At 39.6% G+C, this 24,073-nt stretch overlaps 2 protein-coding genes across 4 annotated transcripts in view; both read right to left on the bottom strand.

Annotated features, from left to right (window-relative positions):
• ino80 (INO80 complex ATPase subunit) overlaps positions 1-18,046 on the bottom strand; it is a 31,276-nt gene extending 13,230 nt beyond the window's left edge. The window contains exons 1-26 of one of the 3 annotated variants that reach the window (XM_057352937.1): positions 17,900-18,046; positions 16,129-16,304; positions 15,652-15,803; positions 14,555-14,622; positions 14,289-14,435; positions 14,092-14,212; positions 13,824-14,026; positions 13,676-13,729; positions 12,899-13,102; positions 12,617-12,806; positions 12,460-12,527; positions 12,139-12,348; positions 11,953-12,033; positions 10,923-11,018; positions 9,886-9,945; positions 9,650-9,792; positions 6,692-6,776; positions 6,089-6,206; positions 5,884-5,969; positions 5,479-5,646; positions 5,258-5,391; positions 5,115-5,182; positions 4,922-5,015; positions 4,577-4,769; positions 2,541-2,681; positions 343-568 (exon numbers count right to left, since the gene is read on the bottom strand). In XM_057352937.1, the coding sequence (XP_057208920.1) occupies positions 343-568; positions 2,541-2,681; positions 4,577-4,769; positions 4,922-5,015; positions 5,115-5,182; positions 5,258-5,391; positions 5,479-5,646; positions 5,884-5,969; positions 6,089-6,206; positions 6,692-6,776; positions 9,650-9,792; positions 9,886-9,945; positions 10,923-11,018; positions 11,953-12,033; positions 12,139-12,348; positions 12,460-12,527; positions 12,617-12,806; positions 12,899-13,102; positions 13,676-13,729; positions 13,824-14,026; positions 14,092-14,212; positions 14,289-14,435; positions 14,555-14,622; positions 15,652-15,803; positions 16,129-16,271 (3,253 nt within the window). In that variant the 5' untranslated portion in view covers positions 16,272-16,304; positions 17,900-18,046. Of the gene's footprint in view, positions 1-342; positions 569-2,540; positions 2,682-4,576; positions 4,770-4,921; positions 5,016-5,114; positions 5,183-5,257; positions 5,392-5,478; positions 5,647-5,883; positions 5,970-6,088; positions 6,207-6,691; positions 6,777-9,649; positions 9,793-9,885; positions 9,946-10,922; positions 11,019-11,952; positions 12,034-12,138; positions 12,349-12,459; positions 12,528-12,616; positions 12,807-12,898; positions 13,103-13,675; positions 13,730-13,823; positions 14,027-14,091; positions 14,213-14,288; positions 14,436-14,554; positions 14,623-15,651; positions 15,804-16,128; positions 16,305-17,710; positions 17,877-17,899 lie in introns of those variants that run through there. The other 2 variants (XM_057352939.1, XM_057352938.1) reach the window with 2 other exon arrangements.
• A 741-nt stretch (positions 18,047-18,787) lies between these two features.
• On the bottom strand, positions 18,788-23,753 carry vps18 (VPS18 core subunit of CORVET and HOPS complexes). The gene is made up of 5 exons (XM_057352748.1): positions 23,339-23,753; positions 23,085-23,226; positions 22,281-22,372; positions 19,949-21,819; positions 18,788-19,868 (listed from the first exon to the last, which is right to left on the bottom strand). The coding sequence occupies exons 1-5, from the start codon at positions 23,427-23,429 to the stop codon at positions 19,140-19,142; spliced, it is 2,925 nt and encodes a 974-aa protein (XP_057208731.1). The 5' UTR covers positions 23,430-23,753; the 3' UTR covers positions 18,788-19,139.
• Between the last annotated feature and the right edge of the window lie 320 nt (positions 23,754-24,073).

The following is a 24,073-nucleotide window of genomic DNA, read 5'->3' as shown; positions in this document are numbered from 1 at the left end:
TTAAGCCACACAGAGCTCGAGGTGGCTGCCTCTACAGCTGCTAGAGCAGTTTCTGTGAATTGTCTCGGATTGAAATGCACTTTGGGCTCCTAGGGGCTTTAAGGAGTCGGAACATAGTTCACTGTCTGCAGGCTGGTTTGTGTTGGATCTAAAAGGGGGAGTTGTCTCCGTAAATTTCAATGAGATTTCCTTTTGAGACACTTACACATTTAAGAAGAAAGCAATGAACGGTGTGAAAGTCTTGATTAAATAAAAAAAACTATTTTAATACTATTAATACACAATAGCCGGACACAAAAGTCTTGGAGAAATAAAGCACTCACACCCATGGATTTCACCTACCTGGAATCCTTATAAAGGACCAGCCGTGTCTCTGCTGCAGGGCCATGACGCCCCCTGGGCTAAGCAGGTGGAAGGCCTGAGAGCGTTGAGCCCAGGCACGAGCCAGCTCGGGAGAGCCGTACAGAAAGCACTGCTTAGCAATGAGGCTTCCACCATCACGTATTAATCTCCATTCATACTCAGCACTCCGGTCCACACAGTATCGTTCCATGGGAACTGAAGTTACCTAGAAGATGGGAAAAACCTTTAGTCAATAACTCGAGTCTGTATACACTATGAAATGTAACAAAACCAAATTATTCTAATTTCTTATTACAACTGATTATTAATTTCTATGACTGAATTTATTAATTATACCAATTATTATTATTGATTAAAAAATGTGGATTGACTTGTAATAATAATGGTAATAAATTGGGTCAATTTAGACTTGGGTCAACTATGTGAAAAAAATAGAAATAATATTTAAAATATAATATATAGAATTATATAAAATAATGTAATACACAACTTAAAATACATGAATATAAAATACAAATATAATGCACATTATGTTACATTTTTTCCAGTATTCATTACGGCCCTTTGACCTCCTCAGTTGAAACACTAAACCAATCAGACCTCGAGGTAAAGTGAAGAATCATTTCCAGTTGCCGAACACACACACACGCACAACCCTGTCTTTCTGACATTTTGTCCGAACCCCGCCGCTCCAGCAGGAAAACGTGGCAGAGGTCACCGGTGCTAACAGCGCTAACAGGCCTTTGAGTAACAGATGACCATTTCCCGTAGTGATTCACACCACACACAATCCCTTCCATTCTCCTTTTCTTTTTCCCCACCAAGATCTCTCCCTCTCTCTCTCTAACTTTATCCCTCTTTTCACTTTATGGAGAATTTTATGGCCTGCTGACAAGCGGATGATATTATCTTCCTTTCATTCTTATCTCTGATGAAAAACAGCTTGGCTTGGCCGTGCTTCCAGTTTTGTAGCGAACGGTTGACCAATGGGAGCGCCGACACGCAGATGTGACCTTAAAAAGCCAACAAGGTCAAGAATCCCTCATGAATAAAGAGAAAAAAGGCTACTAATCTATCTTATCACTTTCCCACAGTGCCCATATGCCCCCGGTGCCTAGGGGCTGGTGCCAACACCGTGCCAATTCTCACAGCACAGCCATGAGGCCAGACACAGTCCCGTCTCTCAGGGCTGGAATAACATTGAGATAGCCTGGTCTCATACGCATTAGCCAAGCAGATGTTTGAGGGAAAGCGAAAACGGTTCATCATACATGATTGAGCAATTAACATTTTCAGATTTGTTTTGGCCACATAGAACTGATAACATGTTCCTGGATCAACATTCACTGATCATTGGGTTATGGTACAGGCTAGAGGTAGATTAGGAAGAATCCGCAAAAAAGGACACTTTGGGTGTACCAATTTTCCTCCTGTACCAAACAACATCTTGAGAAATTCCCAAGTTTAAAAGCAGGGAACCTTCTAGATCAAGATCCTTTATTGGACCCAAGCAAACATTCCTACTAACCAATCAAATTTAAGGGTTACAATTAAGGTTACTCTAAAAACATTCTTATCAACTCATCCTTTCTCGTTTTTTAGAAGTACATTCTGGTTAAGTTTACAGTTAGCCATAGATTGCTTGATAAAATGTTGTAGGACTAGTGAAGAATGCAAAATCGACTACCAAACACGCAAATTCAAAATATCTTGAGAACATCTTAAAAGTTTGAAAGCTGTGGTTTTGGTGAGTCCCATATTCACAGCCAGAGAAGCAGCCCTTAAACAAGACCTCTGATTTCTCACTGGTGGGCTTGTGTTGTTTGGTTACTCTCCACTGAGGTCATGATCAGCTGAGCAGAAGATCTGTCAGGGGGTCAACAAAGACAAATAAACCACTCTCATAGTGAGGGCCCACACAGACAAGAGGGCTTTTATTTCTGATAGTAAGTTTGTTTCTTATACAGCGGGAGACCCCTGTCAGCGGCTGACCACCCTCAGTACAAATCCACAGCGATGGCTTTCTATCTCTTGCCAACTTAATGCAATTACCGGATTCAGAAAACACAGTTACTGGATGTAGAAATGAAAATTGGACTTATTTCAAACCACTAAACTGAATGAAGGTTAATATGTTCCACTGGGATGCTTTTGTGGGTTGGGTGTGTGTGTGTTACCCTGGGTGTGACGGCGAATAAAAACTTGGGTGGCTGGGTGGGTTGGCATGGTCTGAACGTGTGAGCCGAGGAGCGTCTGCTGTGGGTCTTCACGTCGGTGTGACAAAGCAGCAATGGCCTTGTGGAGGTGAACAACAAATCCTGTGGAAGATAAAGCAAAAAGCCATTTCAATGTACTGAAACACTTTTTGTCAATGTTTTTAAATGATCCAAATAGGAGAACATGGAGCTATAGCGCCTCCTACAGTTCTCTTTTCTTATTACAATAAGAACTTCTAATCTACTGTGAGCCCATTTCCCATCTCAACAGCTCCATTTATCACAAGGCAAGAGCTCATATTTAGCAGAAGTGATACCCTAAATGAGACCACAGTGGTTCCAGACCTCCAGATGGGGTCACGGTTAGAGCTACACTTCTAACGACCCGCATGAATCATAAAGAGCAGCCTATATATCCGCCTGTTTCCTGCCTGCATCGACACAACTGACAAGCATAAACAGAGCCGTCGACTTCATTTAGAAAAGACTGCAGGCTAATGATGAATGAGGTGTGAAGGACATGAAGAGAGAGAGAAAACAGACAGACAGACAAAGAAAGAAACAAAAAAGCATTTTCCCAGCATTCAGTGTCTGAGGATACAAAGGCAATGATACACATAAATGAAAGAATCATTTCCAAAATTCTACACTGATGAATTACATTTGCACAGAGCACAGAGCACCTCTGCGGTTCGGACAATTCGGTTGAAACTCCACCTTGGACTAAAAAACACAATTTCTTCCAAATCACGAACAGCAAGTTGAAATTTAGAAACTGGGAACCAATTCAGTTAAAAATCTCCTAATAAGAAATAACCATCCCAATACAAACATAATAAACTTGGTTTCCATCACAAAACCCTAAAACCTCTGAATATACCAGCCACGTTCTGTACATTGAAAAAACACGCCATGTTGCACAATATTTGAAGAAACTGAACTGCACCAAACTACAGATTTCCAAACAAATGAAATATAAGAGGCAGGTGCTTTCACTTTGCTATGCGTTAAGGTCCTTTAGGTTCTTAGCATCATGAGACTGTTGACTGAATACGGGCCACCTGAGGCCCTCTGAGCATTCGATACGGGCCGGTCTGTGTTTCCACACTCAGAGACGACTGTTATGGTGTCGTGTTCTCCATCCATGCCCCAGTGGAGCTAGGAGACGCTGTGTGGTACAAAAGCCAAGAGTGGGAAGTGGATAATATTACACCTCAGTCAGCACCTTCGTAACACAGTTTCTCCTGCCTGTAGCTTCAACGCACGTCAGCACAACAAACCGCTTCACAACACATTCAATACTCCTGCCTATTTGGCCTTGTGTGCTTTAGAAAGACTGAATACCCGGGGGGGGACACTGTAGATTCTTGCTTAAGACACCCAGCATCACTTCCTCTCTTATTTCCCCTCCCCAATTATCGTTCGGACTTTTGATATTCCCATCGGCGGCAACGTTCGAGCGCTCCGTGAGTGAGTGAGTGCAAAAAGGCTTCCACAGAAAGGAGGCCCGGAGTGTGTATACGCCGAAACACGAGCCCTACCAGCTAATGAAAGATGAGGGACATTTAATCTAGTTCTGTGGGGTAACCCAAGGCAGGAGTAAACCTGCCCACTAGTACATAAAGCACTTCTGCGTAACCCTCACGAAACAACAACCACAACACAAACAGCACCTTTTCTAGTATGTTTAGCCAATGCTATTTTTTTAACGCCATGTCAGATTTTATTATTTTATTATCGTGCCACTATCTATTTTACATGTATTCAGCGCTAAATGGTACCTTCAGGTTGATATTTTCTGGTAGATATAAGCTGCAGAATGAGTCAGACTGTAAACAGTCAAACTGTATATAAGGGTCAGGGGTGAGGTGAGTGTATGGAAGAGCTTTGTGATAATATTAAATGTCAATGTAAACTCTTTCAGTGATGAAAGCAACTACTGTATATGCAGTTGTGTATATAGTCAAATGACAGCAAGAGAAAGTGACTGAGTTCACCTGTAGAACAGCACTGTTATGGACGTTTGGGAACGACGTTGGCCGGTTTATCCACAGGATGAGATCTCTGCGTGAAAGACAATGTTTGCCCAACCCAGCTTTCTCTTTAGCCTCATTCTCCTCCATTTTGTCTGATAAGCGGCTGTGGTGGAGCCTGTAGGCTGACTTGAAGGACAGATATAGGGCTAACCACCTGAGCACATAGAAAATGGATAAGAAATCATTTTACCACCATTGAAATATTTCAACATTAATTGAGCTTAATAAAAAATGTCCCTTGTCCTCACTTATATTAACACTGAACGGCAAGAAGGCAGTCTCTGATGTAAGCCTTCTATAACTGACCTCACTAGAGTCCCCTGAAGCATGATGTTGGACATCTCAGCGGGAGAAACGTCAATGAAACGTAGGAAGGAAAAGCTGCTGGCTTTATTCTCAGCTGCAACAATCAAACAGACAATACAAATTTAAGACAAAATGTGATAAGTAGAACTTACTGTTACAAAAATAATAGGGTATAAAATGAACAGAGACTCACTTTTTCTGTGAAACAATGACTGGTGAATGTGCTGAGCAGAGAACGGAGAGAGCGCGGTCTGCTTCAGTCTGAAGAGGACAGAGGAGCATTAACAACAACATCTCATGGCTAGAGGTCAACTCACTATGTGGGAATAAACTCACTTGGTTTTGCCGTGGTCAGATGTATGGAGGAGACCGTGTCGGAACATGAACTTGGACATGACGAATGGCTTCAGGGACATGTGGAAAGGTGAGCGTATCTCCTGACGCTCAAACAGGTCCGGGTGGTTACATACCTTGAAGTGTAAACCGAGAAGTGAGTTGCAAAACAACGTTTTACCTCAAACAGTTAACACACATGTACTTTCAGTGGGTCCATCTACCTTTCTGAACTGCATGACAAGGTTCATGAGGCTGCTGGTGGTGCTGTGAGACAGCTGGGCTGAACCCATGGACGACTGCAGCAGGTCCTCAATAGAGATCTTGTTCTTCAGAGCTTGGTAGAGCAGCCGCTGTCTGCTGGTCACCTGGCAGTACGTCAGGATTTCAATCTGAGATGATTCCAACAGTAAACATCAACATAATATACATACACATAAACATTATTTTCGTAGGGTGTTGCGTGAAATACCAATTGTGACCCTGGACCACAAAATCAGTCATAAGGGTCAATTAAAAAAATAAAAATGTTTCGTTGTTGGCTATTGCTACAAATATACCTGTGCTACATATGACTGGTTTTGTGGTCCAGGGTCACATTTGTGCTTTAAAGATTCGAGGGATGGTACCTTGTCAGACAGCTCATTCTCCACATCCTTTTTTATTCGTCGTAGCATAAAAGGCTTCAAGATCATGTGCAATCTGGAAAGCTGGTCTAAAAGGAAACACCAAAATGAATTCGGTGAACTGGGAATCTATATTGTACAGTCCACTGTTACTATAGATTAAACGCACATTGAAAGACAACTTAAGCGAAGATAAAAGTTGACTGACTTTCATCAATAGCTGATTTGTTCTCGGCGTGGCTCTCGATGTCCTTGGAGAACCACTCATTAAACTCCTCGTGGGAGTCAAACAGAGTCGGCATGATGAAGTGAAGTAGGGCCCACAACTGAGAGGAAGAACAATGGCATCAGGTCAGGTGTGCACAGGAAGCAAAAGTTCATACACTCATGTCAACATTTCCAATTTACAGTATATCAGAATATTTGGCGATGTTATGTTAGCAAAGATGCTCGAAGATATCATGATAGAGAGTTTTATTTTAAACTTAACGTTCAATACAAAGATATTATTTGTCTTCTTGCATTCAAACATAGATAAAATGTATCTTTATCTATATTTCTATCTTGTAACTCTTATAACATGTTGCAACAGTTTGATAAAACGCAACAAACTTCCAAACCGAACTGAACGGAGTGGATCCTCTATCAAAGAGAAATCAGATATAAACGCACCATAAAAAACTGTAACGCAGGAGCATGCAAAGGTTTCTAGCGAGCAGGTTAAAGTTTCAGGATGTTGTTTTTTGTGAAGGTCACATCTGGGGCACCGCACAAACAACAAACTTTGCACTTCCCACACAAACACACTCACCTCAGCCATTGTGTTCTGGATCGGTGTCCCTGTTAGCAGGAGGCGGTTTCGACACTGGAACTGAAGAAGAATCTTCCAGCGGACACTGCCAAGAAGAACCAGACACAGCTGTTAAGACCTCCCAAGCAAGCGGTATGCGGTGCTTAATGGAAGAAATTACTCTCCGTGTGACAACAACACGGCATACTGCTCTTTATCCCGCAGGGATTCTCTTCTCTCACGCGGTTCAATCTTTCATTGATTATGAGGACTTGAGATTTGAGAGCTCATGAAAGCTGCTCTGACACCCAGTTGAGCCTCAGATCGGGCCATAAATCATGTTCCACCACAACAGAAGCTGTTGGCACATGTGCTGTCATCTCCAGAGAGGCACAAACTCACGCTTGGAGCTCGAGAGGCCCTCATTCTCCAGCCCAGACTGAGTGTCACTGCACTATGGGTTCACCGGGAACATGGAAACTCTGTGGAGTGTATGTAGGTTTTTTAAAGTATTTTAATTAAAAAAACACGATCAAACAAAGACGTGAATGTTGATGTAGCATTTTTAGGATTATGGGCAGTATCATGTACAGTGCTCCAGACTTACTTTTTTTACTAGGAGCACTGTAGCCCCTGACTGAAAATTTTAGGAGGGCAAGCAAAAAATTTAGGGGCACACTTTAAATCAGCCTGCAATACAATTATTCACATTTTCTCCCAAAATAACTGCATTTCTGATACTGACAAATAAGTTACTTGATGACAACAGATTTGGTTCTGCTTATTTAAAAAGAAGCAGAGTCTACAGAGAAGCTTTGTTATTGATTGGTGCTAAATACAGACACTGTAATCTGAATTCATTTTAACCAACAGAAATTGTGCTTGTCAAAAAGTATATATTTAATTGTTTACAGTGTTACACATTAAAGCAAAATGAAAGGCCTCGTGTTATGTTCTCACTATGATTTTATTGTGTATTAAAGGAGTCATGAATTAAGACATCAATTTTAACCCGAGCTTTTGTTATATAAGAGGGAATCGAATTCAAGCGAACATCCTTTAAGTGTCAGAACTGAAAACGCCCTTGTTACTGAAATTACAACTGTTATTGACACCAGGCCCAGCGAATGCCAGGTCCTGGAATGCACCTATCTATGTCATACACAGAAGAATATCAACGACTACTTCTCTAGCCCCGCCCACTGGATAGAGCGAGCAAGCAATAAACATGCCGTTAAAGATCGCAAAATATTGTGCAGTGCCTGGTTGTGGAAGAACACAGTCGCTGCATAACCTTCCTTCAGATTCCGACATTAGTAATGCTTGGTTGAAGTTTAAAGACGTTCCAGCTCACATGGGAAAAACATTGGGCATTTGTTTGCTTCATTTCACCGCGGATTCCTTTGTGAACAAGGCACAGGTCAAAGATGGATTTGCGGAGAGACTAAAATTAAAAAGCAGTGCTGTGCTGTCAATATTAGATCCGATAGGAATGGCGCAGCAATCTTATGTGAGTACAACATAGTTACTATGCGTCACTATTGCTTTGTTAGAGATCGCTTGACATGCCCTGAGCCCTATTTGCACGGGATTAGTATTACCTGGGGACCTCTAGTCATTTGTAATAATTGCAGAGGTTGTCTGTGATCTTAATCCCGTGCGAATCGGCCATGTCTGTAATTTGTAAAGTAAAAATTTGGTGGGCTCATATATCATTTTTCAAGGTTTTATCCACTGTTTGCGAATAATGGAGGCTGTTTTGAAATGTTTTGATGTTATTTCAGGTGCTGGGTCATATCCATACCTGCCAACACTGTCGTTTTGGCCGGGAGTCTCCCGTTTGTTTATTTATCATGGAAACTCTTGTAACATTTGAGACCTACGATCGCGGTGATCTTCTGTCCGGTTCGCGATCACGGGTCTCAAATGCTGACAAGTACAGTCTAGTGTTGTCACAATACCAAATTTCGGTACCAGTCGGTACTAAATATGACGATACTTGCATTTCCCGCTATCATTTTAAACGCTGTTGAGCAAATTATGAAACACCTCTGATTGGCTATTGTGTTTCTAAGGTCATCGGATATGTCTTTGAATGGCTCCTTACTGAGCGCTTGCGCAACCAAACCCGGAAGCGCGTGAAATGATCATTGCATTGCACTCTCTACCGAGTGCTTACACAGATACACACGGAAGCGTTTGATTTTTACTTTGATAGACTTTCAAACGCTTCCATGTGTATCTGTGTAAGCGCCCGGTAAATTTGAGTAAAATCACAGGCTTCACTTATCCCGTGCGAATGCGCCACATGAAATACAGATGTGGGGAGGTAATTTAAAAATCACACGAGGTTCCCAGATAATACTAATCCCGTGCGAATAGGGCTAATGTGTAACCTAACGTTACGTGTCTAACCAAATTCACAGAAGGCTCCAACTAAGTTTACTTCGCAAACTGCTATCCAATCATAGCAGTGGGCGTTTACTTCCAATTCTTCAATGCGGCACGCCCATTAAAACTGTGCAGTTGACTAACACTGGGTTCACACCACAATTAAGTGTTCTACGCGAGTAAATTACATACAAAGTCAATGCAAAGACGCGTATAGACAATTATAGCAATTGCCACGAACGAGCCTCAATCTCGTCTTCCGCGAAGGTTGAAAATATTTGTCAGATCGCGTCACTCACGTGAAAATAACAAACTTTTCCCGCGAGTAATAAAGAGCATGGAACGCGATCGTTCGCGTTTGGTGTGAACCCAGCATCACACAGCCTGCACTGGTGGCGGGCTCGCGTTCTACTCGTCTTTCCACATGATATAACAACTAGAAATTCCAAATTTGCAGGTCGCACATGCGCGAGTACTTGTACACACATTTTTTACATTTTAGTTTGATAAGCTCTAATAATTCCATCATATTGAAACAACATTTATATTTTACAATACCTACAATAGCAAATCAGAGCAATTTTTTACCTGGTGCTGCTTTTGAGTGCCTGGGCCTCATCCAAAACCATATACTGCCATTTCACCCTCTGGAAATACTTCACATCCTGCACCACCAGCTGATAACTGGTGATCACCACATGAAATGGTGCATTCTGGGTATACAGGGTTTTCTATGGGCACAAGAAAGAAACACAATACAGTTAAGGCAAAGTATAAGATTTAATATTACATTTCTTTGAGTAATATGTTTGCAAAATGTTCACCTGGCTCCAAAATTTTCGAATGACTTTACGATCATGTGGGTTCCCCCAATAAGGTAGCACCTGTGAAGAAGAACAAAAAATATTATTTAATTTAACAATTATAAATAATTATATTTAAATTAGTCTAAGTATACTTAAAAATAGTCTTCACCTAATCAAACTAAATAATTATATAATTCAACAGAAAAAATGTAATCCTTTACAACAAGGTTTCAACAGTTAACTACATTATTACTTAACAATAATACTACAGAATTTGACTTTTTCATTTATTTTTGGGGCTTTTAGGTCTTTAATGATAAGAGTACAGTGGAGAGTAGACAGGAAGACATTGGGAGGAGACAGGGGAGCAGAACCGGCAAAGGACCGCTGAGAACGGGAATTAAACCCGGGTTGCGCACTAACCACAAGGCTATCGACGCAGACTTTACAGCATTTATTCATCTTAATGTTAATTTGAATATTTACTAATACATTTTTCAAATCAAAGGTTGTTAACATTAGTTAATGCACAATTAACTTAAATAAACAAACAATAAACAATTGTACTGGCATTAACAAAGTACATAAATGCTGTAAAAGTATATTGTTCATTGTTGGTTCATGTATTTTTTTAAATGCTAATGAAAAGAACATTATTGTAAAGTGTTACAAATAAATATAAATAGTCAATTTCACAGTCTTAACCTCACAGTAAACTGTCTGGGATTTTAGTAACATGTGGTTTGTAGGACTCAGAGGAGCTCTTAACTTACAGGAAATTAATATTGAGACTGCTGATGTTAGCAGAGTGCTATAAATGATACAACACTGCCCCCTAGAGATTCAAGAAATCATAACTCAAACCAGACCACAAGTGCAACAATCTGTCATACGTTTCCTTGCAGCAAAAATATGCAAAGGGCAAAAAAATTCCATTGTTCTGAAAATAGAACCAGTTCAGTGGGTTTATGAAAAGTTTGAAAGACACTGAAACAGAGGTGTGAAGGATTCCACGACCGCAGGTGTTTCCCTACACAGCTGCATTGCTCGCTCACCTTGAATTTAGGGACAAAGCGGGAGAACTCCTGATGCCAGTTGTTGAGTGTTGAGGCCGGGGAGATGATCAAGAAAGGTCCCCAGATGTTTTCCCTCTGCCCGGCAGACACGAAATAGACCAAACGTGCAGGTGTAGAGAGGGATGGTGGGAAAGGGGTGAAAACAGGAAACAACTAAGCAACGAAGCAACATGCAAACATGGCTTCCTATGGGCCTGCAGAGCAACGCATTTATATCAAATACAATATCTCCCACAATTCCATGTCCTCCCCCTCTTGCAGGGCCTGGAGGTCGAGAGGGGCAGAGGAGACAGCTGGAGGGTTCACTCTGATGCCAAAATACTATGATTTGTGCATTTGAGGCTTGTTTGGAAGAAACAAATACGATTGCACAGTGGAACAATGTATTTTAATGCTGGTTCCCAAAAAATATATATTTGTTCCAGATTTTTTAATCTGGAACAAAGTTTAGTGATGGTGAAATTCAGTGTTTTTAAAAGGATAGGTCACCCAAACATTAAAGTCCTGTCATCATTTATTCACTCTCATGTTATTCAAAACCTGTATATGACTCTTTCTTCGATGGAACACAAACAAAGATATTTTGACAAATGTCCATACTCCATACAATGGAAGTCAATGGGTGGCAATGTTGTTTTTTTACCAACATTCTATCTAGATAAAAATATCTTCTTTTGTGTTTTACAGAAGAACGAGTCGTATTGGTTGGGAATGACATGAGGGTCAAAAAAATTTGAGTCCCTTTAAGTGCAATCTAGTAGATGATTCAGCAATGATTTTGAAATGCAAGAGTAACCTGCTGTAGACTTGGATATGTCAATTAGAATGGGGTGAAAATTACATAATCATAATAATGTGTACGGTATGTCATTATAAATAGTATAGTGTCATTATAAACAAAATGTTAGCTGTCAACGAGATTTGTTTTATTGTAAAGACAACTGTGTATATTGTTCAATTTTTAATTAACAAATATCATATTTGTAAAAATGCTCTGATGTGTTGTTACCTCTGCCAGGTGAGCGAGCAGAGCAATGCTCTGGACTGTCTTGCCCAGCCCCATCTCATCTGCCAAAATGCCATTAATGCCCTGTGAGAAATGATTCAACAGAAGAACAAAGAATACACCGATCAATGGATTTCAAAATGTTATGCAGATATACTGTCTGATTATAATAATTGCGTCAGAACTCACCTGTTCATAAAGATTGGCAAGCCAATTCATGCCTTTGAGCTGGTAACCCTTGAGTTTCCCATTAAAGATGGTGGGCTGGGGGATATCTTCACCTGCTTGAATAGAGGGGTTTGACAGGCTGTAGCTCTCACCAAACCCTGAGCTGGAAGCGCTAGCTGCATGCTGGGATGCATGGCGACTGTCTTTTGCTTCTTCGTCAAACAGTCTGGTCTGCAAAACAGAGTAAGGTGTCTCATATTCATAACTTACAGTTCAGAAAGTAAATATGCAAAATGAAACTGTAACGAAGTATAAAAGAAGTATGAAAGATGAAGCCCTTACTCTGGCCTGGTGGATCTGGTATGCCTCCTTTGCGTTCTTTAAAGCCTGAGATTTGTAATATTCACTATCTGCAAGAGAAAAGTTCAAAAGTTGCTCTAAAAGCACAGTGCATTTCCATAAGCTCCACACAAGTAACAGATTTAGGGTATGGACATACCATAGTCCTGACCAACGTTGACCATAACCCCTCCACCTAAATCGATCTGCCTCTGTCCGCTGCTGTCTTCAAGCTTGCATAGGATGTCCTCTTGGGTGCCGTCGTCTGCATTCTGCTTCCCCCCCATAAAATGGGCATACAGCTCTGTCTGAGTGATCAGGAAGTTCAGCTTCCTCTGCTGCCGCTTAGCCTGATGGGAAACACAGGATGACGTTAAAGGACCATTTTACATGCAGCGTTTCTCAGTGAATTGTGGAATGCAGTTGGTATGTGCATTTATACCTCCCGCATCTCCTCGTCCAGCTTGCGTTGCTCGAGAGCCTCTTTCTCAGCACGCTTACGGTGTTCCTTCTCCACCTTCTCGTACTTCTTCCAGTACAGCAGCATCTCCTTAGTCAGGCGGCGTGCCCGCGGCAGCGTCTCTTTACAGTTCTTCTGTGCTTGGATGGCGGCTCTCCGGACTTCACGCATGCACTGGTGTGCCAGCTAGACGTGTGTGAACATGGAAAGACTGTTAACAAACATGCTTGAAAATGGACCCAATGGCCACAATGACTATAAATATACAGTGGGGGAAAAGTTGGAATTAAAAATGAACAATTACAGAATTCTTAGGTATTTGTTATATCCTTCCTTTGCTTTAAAGACATTCAATGGCAGCTAAGCTAGGAACTAACATTGACTATGTCAGAAATGTGGTTAAATGACAAATGATGATGATTAAAAATAGAGCAAAAAATCATAAATATTATTGTTCTTCAATTTCTGGTTAAACCTTTCCTCATTTTTACATGGTCTCAGACTTTGGGCCCTACTGTATTTAAAATATATGGCTAGTTGTGACAAATAAACCGTAAATGTGTCCTAATATGGTGTGACAGCAAAAATTTAGAAAACAACCTGTTAATAAAATATTATTTGTATTTATAGTATAAAATAGCATAAGAGAGATTCATCTTCAATTAGTTTACAAAAAAAACCTTTTTGCTATCTCACACCAAAGTACACATTTACGATATGTTTGTCAACTACCCATATGCATCTATACAAATTTCTTACCTTCCTGGCATTAGTTAAAACAAAGTTCCTGGCTGAAACTTTTTGTTTAAATGCCTAAAATGAGACAATGAAAACAGATTAAAGCAGGCAAAGACAAAAACTCAATGGAAATTAAAAATGACATCCAAAAAACATATCCAGATCATACCTTTGGGATTTCTTTTTTGGCAATAGTGAGCCAGACCTTTCGCCTGCGTGCATTTAGCTGCTCTATGGTTAAGTGCTTCTTTTTTATCATGGGAAGAGGTGCATCGTGGGAAAACTTAGCAAAGATTTTAGTAACATGCGGCCGACCCTCCATGGAGAATTCCTCTGCTCGTTTCTTCTTCTTCTTCATCTTTTTCAACTTGGCTGCAAAACCAACAAACGTATGACTTTTCACATGACCAGAAACCAATCTTCTCTTGTATTCTTACCCTTACATTTCTTCTCTTCCTTAATTTTCTTTTTCTTGAGGCCCAATAGATGGCGCTGCTGCTCGTAGAAAGGATCATGAGTGGACAGGAGGCCTGTGCTGTAGTGTCGGTAATGCTGCAGCTGTGAACAAACACACACATTACCAACTGTTTGCAGGAAGCTATTTATGCAGAAGCAGCCTGCGTGCGCTTCCTACCTCTCGTTCTGAGTGGAACTTGTTCTGGTGGAGTTTGGTGAACTTGTGTAGGCGCAGCATGTCCTGCAGTTCCTCTCGCGACAGTGTGAAGTCAGAATCATCTGAGTCTGTATCTGAATCTGTGGTGTCATCGCTCAGCAAGATCCCCTGTAATTCACAAACATCAGACTGATCAGGACGTGAAAGAAATTAATCTATTCCCTAGTTGCTGTTATGTGAATACATTCACATCTCCCAGAATTACCACAGTACTTTACAACACACACCTTTAGCCATTTTCTGCTTTTCTTCAGCTTGGAGAAGTTATACAGACTGGCCTTGTCAGCTTTGTGCTCTGTGGGTGATAGTTTAATGTTAACAGACGTAATGCATATTCATGTTACAGAACAGGTATTGATGAGTGACAGCATTTCTACAAACAAACGTTCTGGCAAGATGGTTCACAACCATCGGTTTACAGTCAATTAAGCTTTAAACATTGGAAGTACATTCAGTTGAGGAATGATGCATTCCTACTTTTGATGTATTGGAGAGTTATTTCAGCTACTAAATTTTCTCCTGTCTCTCAGAAAAAATATTTACTATGTAATATCACATGTATTATTGGCTGGTTTATTATATGATGTATTTATATTTAGATATATTTTACAGCTATGTGGTCTCTGGTCTTATTTTAGGCATAGATGGTTTGTAATAATAATAATAAAAATAATAAAAGTGTAAAAAAAAGTGGCAGTGTAAAAAGTCCCTTATTATTTTCTTACACTCATATAATTTCAAACCTGTGTTAGAACACAAAAGAACATTTTTTGAAGAATGTTGTTAACCAAACAACACTAGACTTCCACTGCATGGACACAAAACCACAATGACATTTTTAGAAATATATTTTGTGTTCCACAGAAAAATTAATCATATACAGGTCTTGACATGACAACAACTTGATGGTGAATAAATGTTTTATATTAAAATTAGTATCTTTTATTTTGGGGTAAACTACTCTTTACTGCAAAATACACCTATTTGGATAAAAAGTGTCTACCAAATGCATAATGCAAAGATGTAAATACACAGTTCTGTATAACATTGTGTCATATTTGCTATTCTATGTTACCCATTCGAATGTTTACCCAAATCAAAAAATGTAAATCAAATTGACGGCTGTTGAAAAAGTAGGCAAGCTAGGTAGTAGTTTCAATGGATTGTTTCCATATCACAGTTGCTGAAATCTTTGTTTACAGATCCATGTTAGAAAAAATTGTGTGTGCGGCTTCAACGCTTCCTGTATAGACACATCATTTTTTGCTACCAGTATGGTATAAGAAGGTTAAGATAAACAATGCTTTATGTACTGCAACTGTACCTTGCAACAGAGCTCCATTGAGAGTTCCAAACTCAATCTCTCCATCTCTGCAGGAAACCTTGGACTCTTCGTCTGGATCTTTTTTCACTGCCAGCAGTGGGTTAGTCGGGGCCAGAGAAGACCCCTCGTCCAAACCATCATCACTGTCATCACTGAAAGAGAAAGCAACAAACATAAGCTGAAACAGCCGCCACTGGTGGTTAGGCAATCAACATTATACAACACTGTCCTACAAAATAAATGCAAAAGGGTGATAGGACCTAGATGTTTCAAAGAACTTCCTGATCACCACAAATACAATGCAATTACATAACCACATTTTTAACCAGGAGTATGTGTACACTAGAGGGCCTTTCAAAGGGTTCCAAAGGAACACTTGAAAATATGTCTATTTTGCTTTTTAAACTCAAATTATAAAAAAATAATTTTATGTCAGTTTTGTTGGGTTGGGTTAGAGCGTTCACAAAGATGATATACCTGGAATTGTTCTGATTAAAAATAGCAGCAGTCTGCCTTAGAAAGGTGTCTAGACGAAGGGATCGCTCAAGGTACTGCAGGTGAAGTGGTTTGGCCAATTTTGAGCATGGGGCGTCTCCCACGACATCCTGCTCAGAGGCCATTGGTAGATGTACAGAGCCCAAGAAGGGCAATCACTGCAAAGATGATAGGAAAGAAAGTGTTATTTTAGGTGGTATTGTATCACAATGAAATGCTGTAAATCTGTCTGTCAAGGAAGGAAATGAAAAATATTCCCTGCTTTAAGATAATAAAAGAAGTGGTGCAACAAAAATTACACCCAAACATGATAATTCACGATTAAATGTCCCGCAAATGATTTATCAGACATGAAAAGGGTTGTGATTACAGTTTAATGGGATATAATCTAAACTACACAGTTACAAATTTGGGTTTAAGATTTTTAAATTGTACTTTTGGTATTTTAAAAAGACCACTGTAAAATATGCGTCTATATAAGAACAACGTAAATGTGGACTAAATGATATAATAAATAAAAACTATAATAAATATTTGGAATTTGTTGAAAGGAGTTGAAATATTAGTTGGAAAATAATCAATTTCACTGGCAAGCAAGTTTTTGTTCAGTAATTTATATCTGAAAAAGTTATGTATATGGATTTTTGATATTAAAAAAAGCACATGGGCATTTTGCAACATGACACTGTAAACTGGAGAATTTTCACAAAGCTTCAGACCCCTAAACATACACACTAGTGTACTAAAGCACTGTCACCGCTAGTGTTTTGTACGGTTCATATTTAACCCAAAACTATTTCCTGAATGCAATGCATTTCACACACATTTCAATACTTCTAAAGAATCCATTCTAATTTAAATATTTTGGCTATTCGATTGGGTTAATGCGGATCTATTAGTACATGATCAATACACGCATGTGTTAAACTGTAAATTACCAAATGATCAAACTCTTCATTTCTGGTTTCTGCAACATTCACTTGACAGAACTAGATTGACGCCTCACGTCAGTTGATGATACAGCGATACTTACGTATCGTTGTATAACAAGAGGTAATGTTTAATCAATGAAGGGGGTTTGTTAGTCTTACTATAAAATATGGGCAAAATTAATTTCCCTTAAATTGTTATTTTACACAATATTGGCGACAGAATGATGTTTTGACATAGCTAGCACAGTAAACTAGCTAGGATTAGCTGATGCTAACCGCCAGTGTGTACCCTGTGCTGACTGTTAATCTAAATCCAAGGTTACTGTATGTACGTTATGTTGCTAATGATCAACACAGCATTAATGAGAATGGGTAGTAACGTTAATTATAAGGTACACCTAGCCATTAGACAATTACTTAATTCGCTGTTTTTTCTTTTCACATTAAATGCTAACGTTATACTGGTCGCCGGTGGACTGATAAATTACCCACGCATATGTGATTTTAGCAAGGAATTAATATCATGGCAACTTTACAGTGCGCCATTTAATAATTTTGAATAATTCAAATGGGTTCTGTCTCTTTAAGGCCACCACCTCTTTGTCAAATGAAAAGTAGGTTGATATAGTTACCGAAATTATCGTTTAATAATTTGTGGCCTTGTTCCACGTGAGGTCAAGCACCATCTGTCCTGTCTCATATCTATGCACTGCGGGAGCCGAGAAGGCCAGATCGCCGATTCCCATATTCTAATTCTTTCTCCCTCCCGGCCATCTTCCCCCATTGCTCCCCCACCATGTTCCTCATAAACGCCAGCTCACCTTGTCCCCCGTGTCCGCCGTTTTTGCTCTATCTCTGCTGCAGCTGACTCTCAGCTCTCTGTCTCCAAAATGGCGGTTCTGAGTAAGGAGAGAGACCGTGAGCATCGAGTCGGTAGCAGCAGAGAGGCGGCCACTTTCAGTAACTGAGAGAGCAGGGACACGGCGCCATGGCGAGGACAGAGTGGGGAACAGGCGTATTAATCAACTGTAGAGCACAGGATGCGATCTTATAAGCATTTACGGGCAGTATTCTAAAAAAGTGTTTGAGCCAGTTTAAAAGAGAAAAACAACTTTTAAAAACCAACAGTAAAAATTCGACTTATTAGAGATTAAATAGGGCATTGTATGAGAATATCGCTGCTATCTGTATTCTATTGATCGTGTCTGGCAAAAACGAAGATTGCCGAACCACGCGTGACGTCACACTTTCCGAGAGCGATTTCAAAATATCGCGTGATTGAGACTTGTGGCTTTCGTCATAAACAGCAATATCGTAGTTTAGTTTCGTTTTTATTAAATCTGTAAATCGTGTTCATTTTTGCTTAATGCTAAACTATCATTAACACGTAACATAATACAATTCGCAATAATATACTGTATGTAATTTTTTCTGTAAGTATTTTATATATTTAATAATTTTATTATTAGTTTTTTAGTTTTATAGTTTTTTTTCTAAGATGCTTTAAAATGATTCAACATTGTAATGACGCTATATAAATGAGTTTTATTTTAATTGAATTAACATCTACAGAATAGTCAACCAAACATTTTTCCAAGATTTCACTAATTTTAGTTAGGTCAATTTTATTTCAAGAACATTAATAATAAGTAAAGACTTTACCATCAAGTGGCTTTAGATTAATACGAATCCACATCAGTGAGGACTTTTGAGACATTCAAGCATATCACAGCAGTCATATTGCCAAGCAATCGTTTATTATTTTATTCTGCATACAATAAAATATATTATTTACACAACTTTTATAATGCAACAAAAATGCAGTTTTCTGGTGGGCCCTGGTCTAAGCAAAAATAAATAAAGAATAACATCAGTACATACAGTTTAAAACTGTACACAGAATTGGGTTAATATTCATTAATTCGGTATATAGAATGTAAAATTCAACTAATATAACAAATGATTCACAATGCACAAGTGGTTACATTTGCAGCATATGTACAATGTATGCCATAAAGCTACATTTCATTCACAGACTTCACATTTATTCAAGTGTGTTTTTCAGAGCCAGCTGGACATCTCTTGATCGAAATTAGATGGATCTATGAAAGGCTTGTCGATCGATTTGATCATCAGCTCACCACAGTAGACACACTCGGAAGCTACGATGTCATCAATATCTGACTTGATCTGCTCTCTGCTTCCCTGGCCCTTGCCCAGACTAACCGTATCCTCTTCCTTGGGCCTGTGTCTAGATTTGGTGGTCTGTGTGGTCGCTGCCAGCTTCTTCTGAAGCTCCTCCAGTTTATTCTGCTTGTAGCCAGAGAGGTTAGGGATGACTTCCTGAAGGAGGCAATCATTATGGAACATGTGTCCACACAGAAAGAGATAGAAAGGTCGATTGAGCAAGGGGAAATCGCAAGTGGCACATTTTTCCTGCGAGTCCACCACCCCGTATTTGTTCCGCATCTCCTGGATGTCTTCGCGGATACGTTTGGCACTTTCTGTGGCCTCGTCCATTTCTTGTTTAAGCTCCTGAATGTGCTTGTTGTACTCCTCCAAAGAGTTGCAAATAGCCTCTTTAAAATGATCTATTGTAACAAAGTCTGGAAAGAAAGGCAAGATGTCTTCGATCTTAAGCAGGTTGCAACTGGACAGACAGTTCATGGCCTTCTTTACATCCTTCTCTTCCTGAACCACATGACGAGCGATCTTCAGCCAAAGCTTCTTCCTCAGTTCTTCGTCATCTTCTGGAAGATCAGCGCAAGACTTGGCCAAATCGACATCCACCTAAATGAGCAAAAATATAGATAAAACAAGATACAACTATAATGTATAGAGTACAAAATGGAATTTTCTGGAATACGTACTTGTAATGCAAGGTCCACAGCTTCCTCATAAAGCTCCATGATTTTGTAAACTAACACACAGGCCTGAAGATAACCATGTTCAGAACAAAGACGCAAGGCATATTTCAAATCGTAGTGAATGTCTGAGGCATGTGTTCCCGCTTGTTCAAGGTACCATAACAGGGCGTCAGGCTTGTGTTTGGCATATAGTGAGAGTAAGTAATTGTGAATGGCCTCATCTTTGACGTCCATCTGATACACACAGAACTCCATGTAACGGATAGTTTCGTTGATCTGTTGCATACTCCCCATCTGGCTGTAGTTCACTAACGCTGGAATCAAATTCTTTGGATCCAACCGGTGTCCCATCTTAATCCATGCATCTACCACCTTTTTGGGAATGTGCTGCATGAGAACCGGAGAGAACTTGTAGAAGAGCCGGTCATCACAGTGCTTTGAAAGGACCTCTAAGGCGGCACTATAGTCGTCATGCTGGCAGTAATGTGATATAACCCGCTCATAGTCCTGCATGATAACAGAAAAATACACCATGTTGTCCACATCACCATGACTGGCAAGCAGATCATAGATGGTATTGCGATTATTATAAAAGCAATCCTTATGCTTGGGGCTTTTAAGAAAGGAGCGGAACTCTTCGCGGGTTTCCTGAAACACGTGTTGCTTGCCATCTTCAGCCTCCAGCTGACCAAGCCGGTTGAGATATAATTCGGTCAGCCAGGTCGCCAGCAGCGTGATCTGAGTCTTCTCACTGGGTTTCAGGTTGTTTAACTTCTTAATCAAAAACTCTTTTAAGGCGTCCTCCTGCTTGGCTTCAATGAACTTCAATGCAATCTCCTCAAAGTAATTCTGCGTGAGTGCATAACACTTTGCACTTTCTAGGTAGTGTTTGTTCTGGAAGCAGTGTTCCGCTTCTTTGGCTAGTACCATATCTAGACATTCTGGTCGATCTTTACAGTACTCTTTAGCCAGATCAAACTTATTCATGTTCATGTACATCTGCCAAACGTCTCTGGCTTCTCTCTGTATGTGGTAGCGAAAGACTGCTTTTTCGGTATAAATCCACACGAGCCCTGTTACGGGATCTTTGATCATCTTTTTTAGGGCGCCAAATTTTTCCGGGAACACGTCTTCATGCACCACCTGCCCATTTAAAGTGCAGATCCCTCTCACACGGTCAGGAAGCAAAAGCAGGAAATGAAATTGGGTGAGTACTATAGATATCGGCTTGACAAAGTTTAAATCAATATCCGGTGTGTATTCCCACACCTGAACGTCGCTAAGTAGAGAGTCAGGCCGCACGAAATCCAACTGTCCGTACAAAACCCCATTACCCATCATCCAGGCAAAGCTCTTGGGGCAACTGCGAAGCTTCGACGTGTAGAAAGTAATCTCACTGTACCCCATATTAACAGGGAACTCCTGGAAGCTGGGTAAAAGGTCCTGATTCTGGGCAAAGAGGGAGCTGAACCCCTGCTGCTCAGAGCCCTCTGCCAACTTTCCTACAAACTGAAACAGACGTTTTCGCGTGGTGGCAACAATTAAGTATTTTGATTCCATGCCACGTTCCACCTCAAGGCAACAAACTGGTGCCGGCTTACCATCCTCCTCCAGGGTGTGAACCTGTTTGAAGTACTGGTCTGGGTTGGTATTGAAAATAGTGCCCTCTGAAGCAGAGATCTCTGCTTCGAAGATAATGCCCTGGCTGGTGCCAACCAGAATCGGCCCTGTGTTGGTCTCAGAGCCTATAAATTTGTTCCAGCCTATGCTTTCTATCAAATGGCCCCTCCATCGAGATAGACTTCGAACCTTCTGAGTGTTTCTGTTTAGGTATACGCATTCACTTGTAGTCAGGCTAATGACCAAATGTGACCCTGCAACACAATTGAACAAAAAAGTTGTGGATACTGCAGAATTACAGCAAGTACATTTAAGTCACTTAAAGATTATTATATATGTTGAAACCTTGGCCACATGGACAGCAAAACTACAAATGAAGTATTACATATATAAAAATATCCAGAGAAAAACTGCACTGGATATCTTAACCGAATACGACTGATCTGATGACTTGATATGAATTAGAAATGCATTTCAATGTGCTTAATTGTGTGCCTGTGCATTTACTTCAACATATTTGAAACAGACTGAATAGGTTGTCTTTATCCGAGTTAGGTTAACCATCCTGCTTGTCATTAATTAGACATAAGCATTCATTATAAAATAAATCTAATCAGACCACTGATTGTGTTTAATGACATTTAATAGAGGCATTAAGGATCTGAATGCATTTAAATCCCCTCACAACAAGGTGTGAACATCAACATGTAATTACCAGTAGGATCCAGAAAAAGTTTGTGCACTCTGCTGTCATCCTTTCTTCCCAGTTCAATCTGGTTTGGCTGATCAGGTTTTCCCAGATCAATTCTAAGAAAAAGAAAACAGATTACAACATTCTGTAAACGTGAGTGTATTGAGGTCATTGTTATTGGAATGACACACAAATGGTAAACTAGGGATGTGCACGAATATTCAAATATTCGATCTGCAATAACTATTCGAATATTAAAAATGCTATTCGAATATTCCTATTTTTCATCAGAATAAAACTGCATCACCACAAGGTTACCCTTACAGAAGACCTTAGAGTTGTCACGTCTTATTTAACGCTTCTTCACTTCTTCTGTAATGATTTTTTAATGTACAGAAAATATAAAAAATAATTTGTATGTGTTCCTAAATCTTTGTTCACTCAGATCGCAAGCTAGTTTAAATATTTTAAGTTTACATTTTTTTCCACATAAAAAAACGATATACAGGATATAATATTAATGCATTATGAATATTTAATGATAATTATAAGCTTGATGTGAAATTGTGATTATTAACTTAATTTAAATAAACCAATATTCGAATATTCGTTTTTTATGAGCTCAAACATTCGAATATGAAATTATTGAAAAATGCCCATCCCTGTGGTAAACAGTTCACAAGAATTCGTCATGTATTTATGATTTTCTTTTCACCAGTATTCAAATACATTTAAAATACATATAATCACTCGTCATGTACATAACCTAATCAATGCAAAACTTATCAGGCCCTTTTAAGACTCTGGAAAGGTAAATAAGTGCTTTACCTCAGTAGGGTGTCCTTCCCCAGGCTCATACATAACTGGTTGTTGCACACTGAGAAGTGGTTGATTTTTTCGGGAGGTGTGAAGTCGATGCGCTGCTTGTTGAAAATGGGTTTCTCTTCCTCTAACCTGACATTCACAAACCCTGCGAACAACAAACCTCAAATTAAATATCTCCCTATCCCACAAAACTAATCGATATTGGGTTAGAATGTTTTTAATATACTACATTGTGAATATAAAGCAAAAGTTTTTACCTGAATGAGTAATGCCAATGTTGGCCGCGGACACGCGACTGTGCTGACGCATGTTCTGTGAATCTTCATATTGATCAAGAATAGAGGCCATAACGAATGTTCACAAAAAACTTATTTACAGTAACGACGGTATCAATTAAAAATACTGATCCTGTGTTTGCATTGCACGAACGATTTATTGGGAGATCCTACCAGCTAACGATACTCCCACCCATAAAACACGCTAGCATAAGAGCTAACTAACTGTCCTGTTTGTAACGCTATTATAATGTCACTACAACAGTCGTGCGCGGAGTTAATGATAATGTAGGTCTAATGCATATAAAGCGAGCCTTATTCATATTATATCCTATGACTTGAAATGGACATAAATGTACGAGTCCGAGGTATGTTGTGTGTGTAGCGCTGTCTTGGTCAGCTGATGAGTATCATGTGACTTCATGAATAAACGCGTCAGTAGTTAATATGTCCACGTAGTGGCGCTGTTAAGCAAGGATTAAAAGAAGGCCTTTTAGATTTATTGTAATTACACTGTAAAGTGTTTCCTACAAAACAAAAATACAAAAAATAATTCAAATAAATTTGCGTTGATTTATTTGCGTTGTTTACTTCCTTCACTCCTTTTACGTGTTTCTGGATGATTTATTTTGTAGTCACTCAAAGGCAGTTTAAATTTTTAAAACTCCCAAATGAAAACAAAAGACGGAAGGATTAATGATCATAAAATGGCTCATC

This window comes from Triplophysa rosa, linkage group LG15, assembly GCF_024868665.1.
Source record: "Triplophysa rosa linkage group LG15, Trosa_1v2, whole genome shotgun sequence".
NCBI classification, from domain to species: Eukaryota; Metazoa; Chordata; class Actinopteri; order Cypriniformes; family Nemacheilidae; genus Triplophysa; species Triplophysa rosa.
Note: the sequence above shows the minus strand (reverse complement) of the source record. Positions and strands in the feature narration are given on the sequence as shown.

Bases quoted from the DNA above. Each gene is read 5' to 3' on its own strand.
- vps18 (XM_057352748.1), bottom strand. From the start codon at position 23,429: ATGGCCTCTATTCTTGATCAATATGAAGATTCACAGAACATGCGTCAG. The intron at 23,227-23,338 runs GTAAAAACTTTT...TGTTGTTCGCAG, and splicing joins CATTGGCATTACTCATTCAG to GGTTTGTGAATGTCAGGTTA. The intron at 21,820-22,280 runs GTAATTACATGT...ATTGTGTTGCAG, and splicing joins ACTTTTTCTGGATCCTACTG to GGTCACATTTGGTCATTAGC.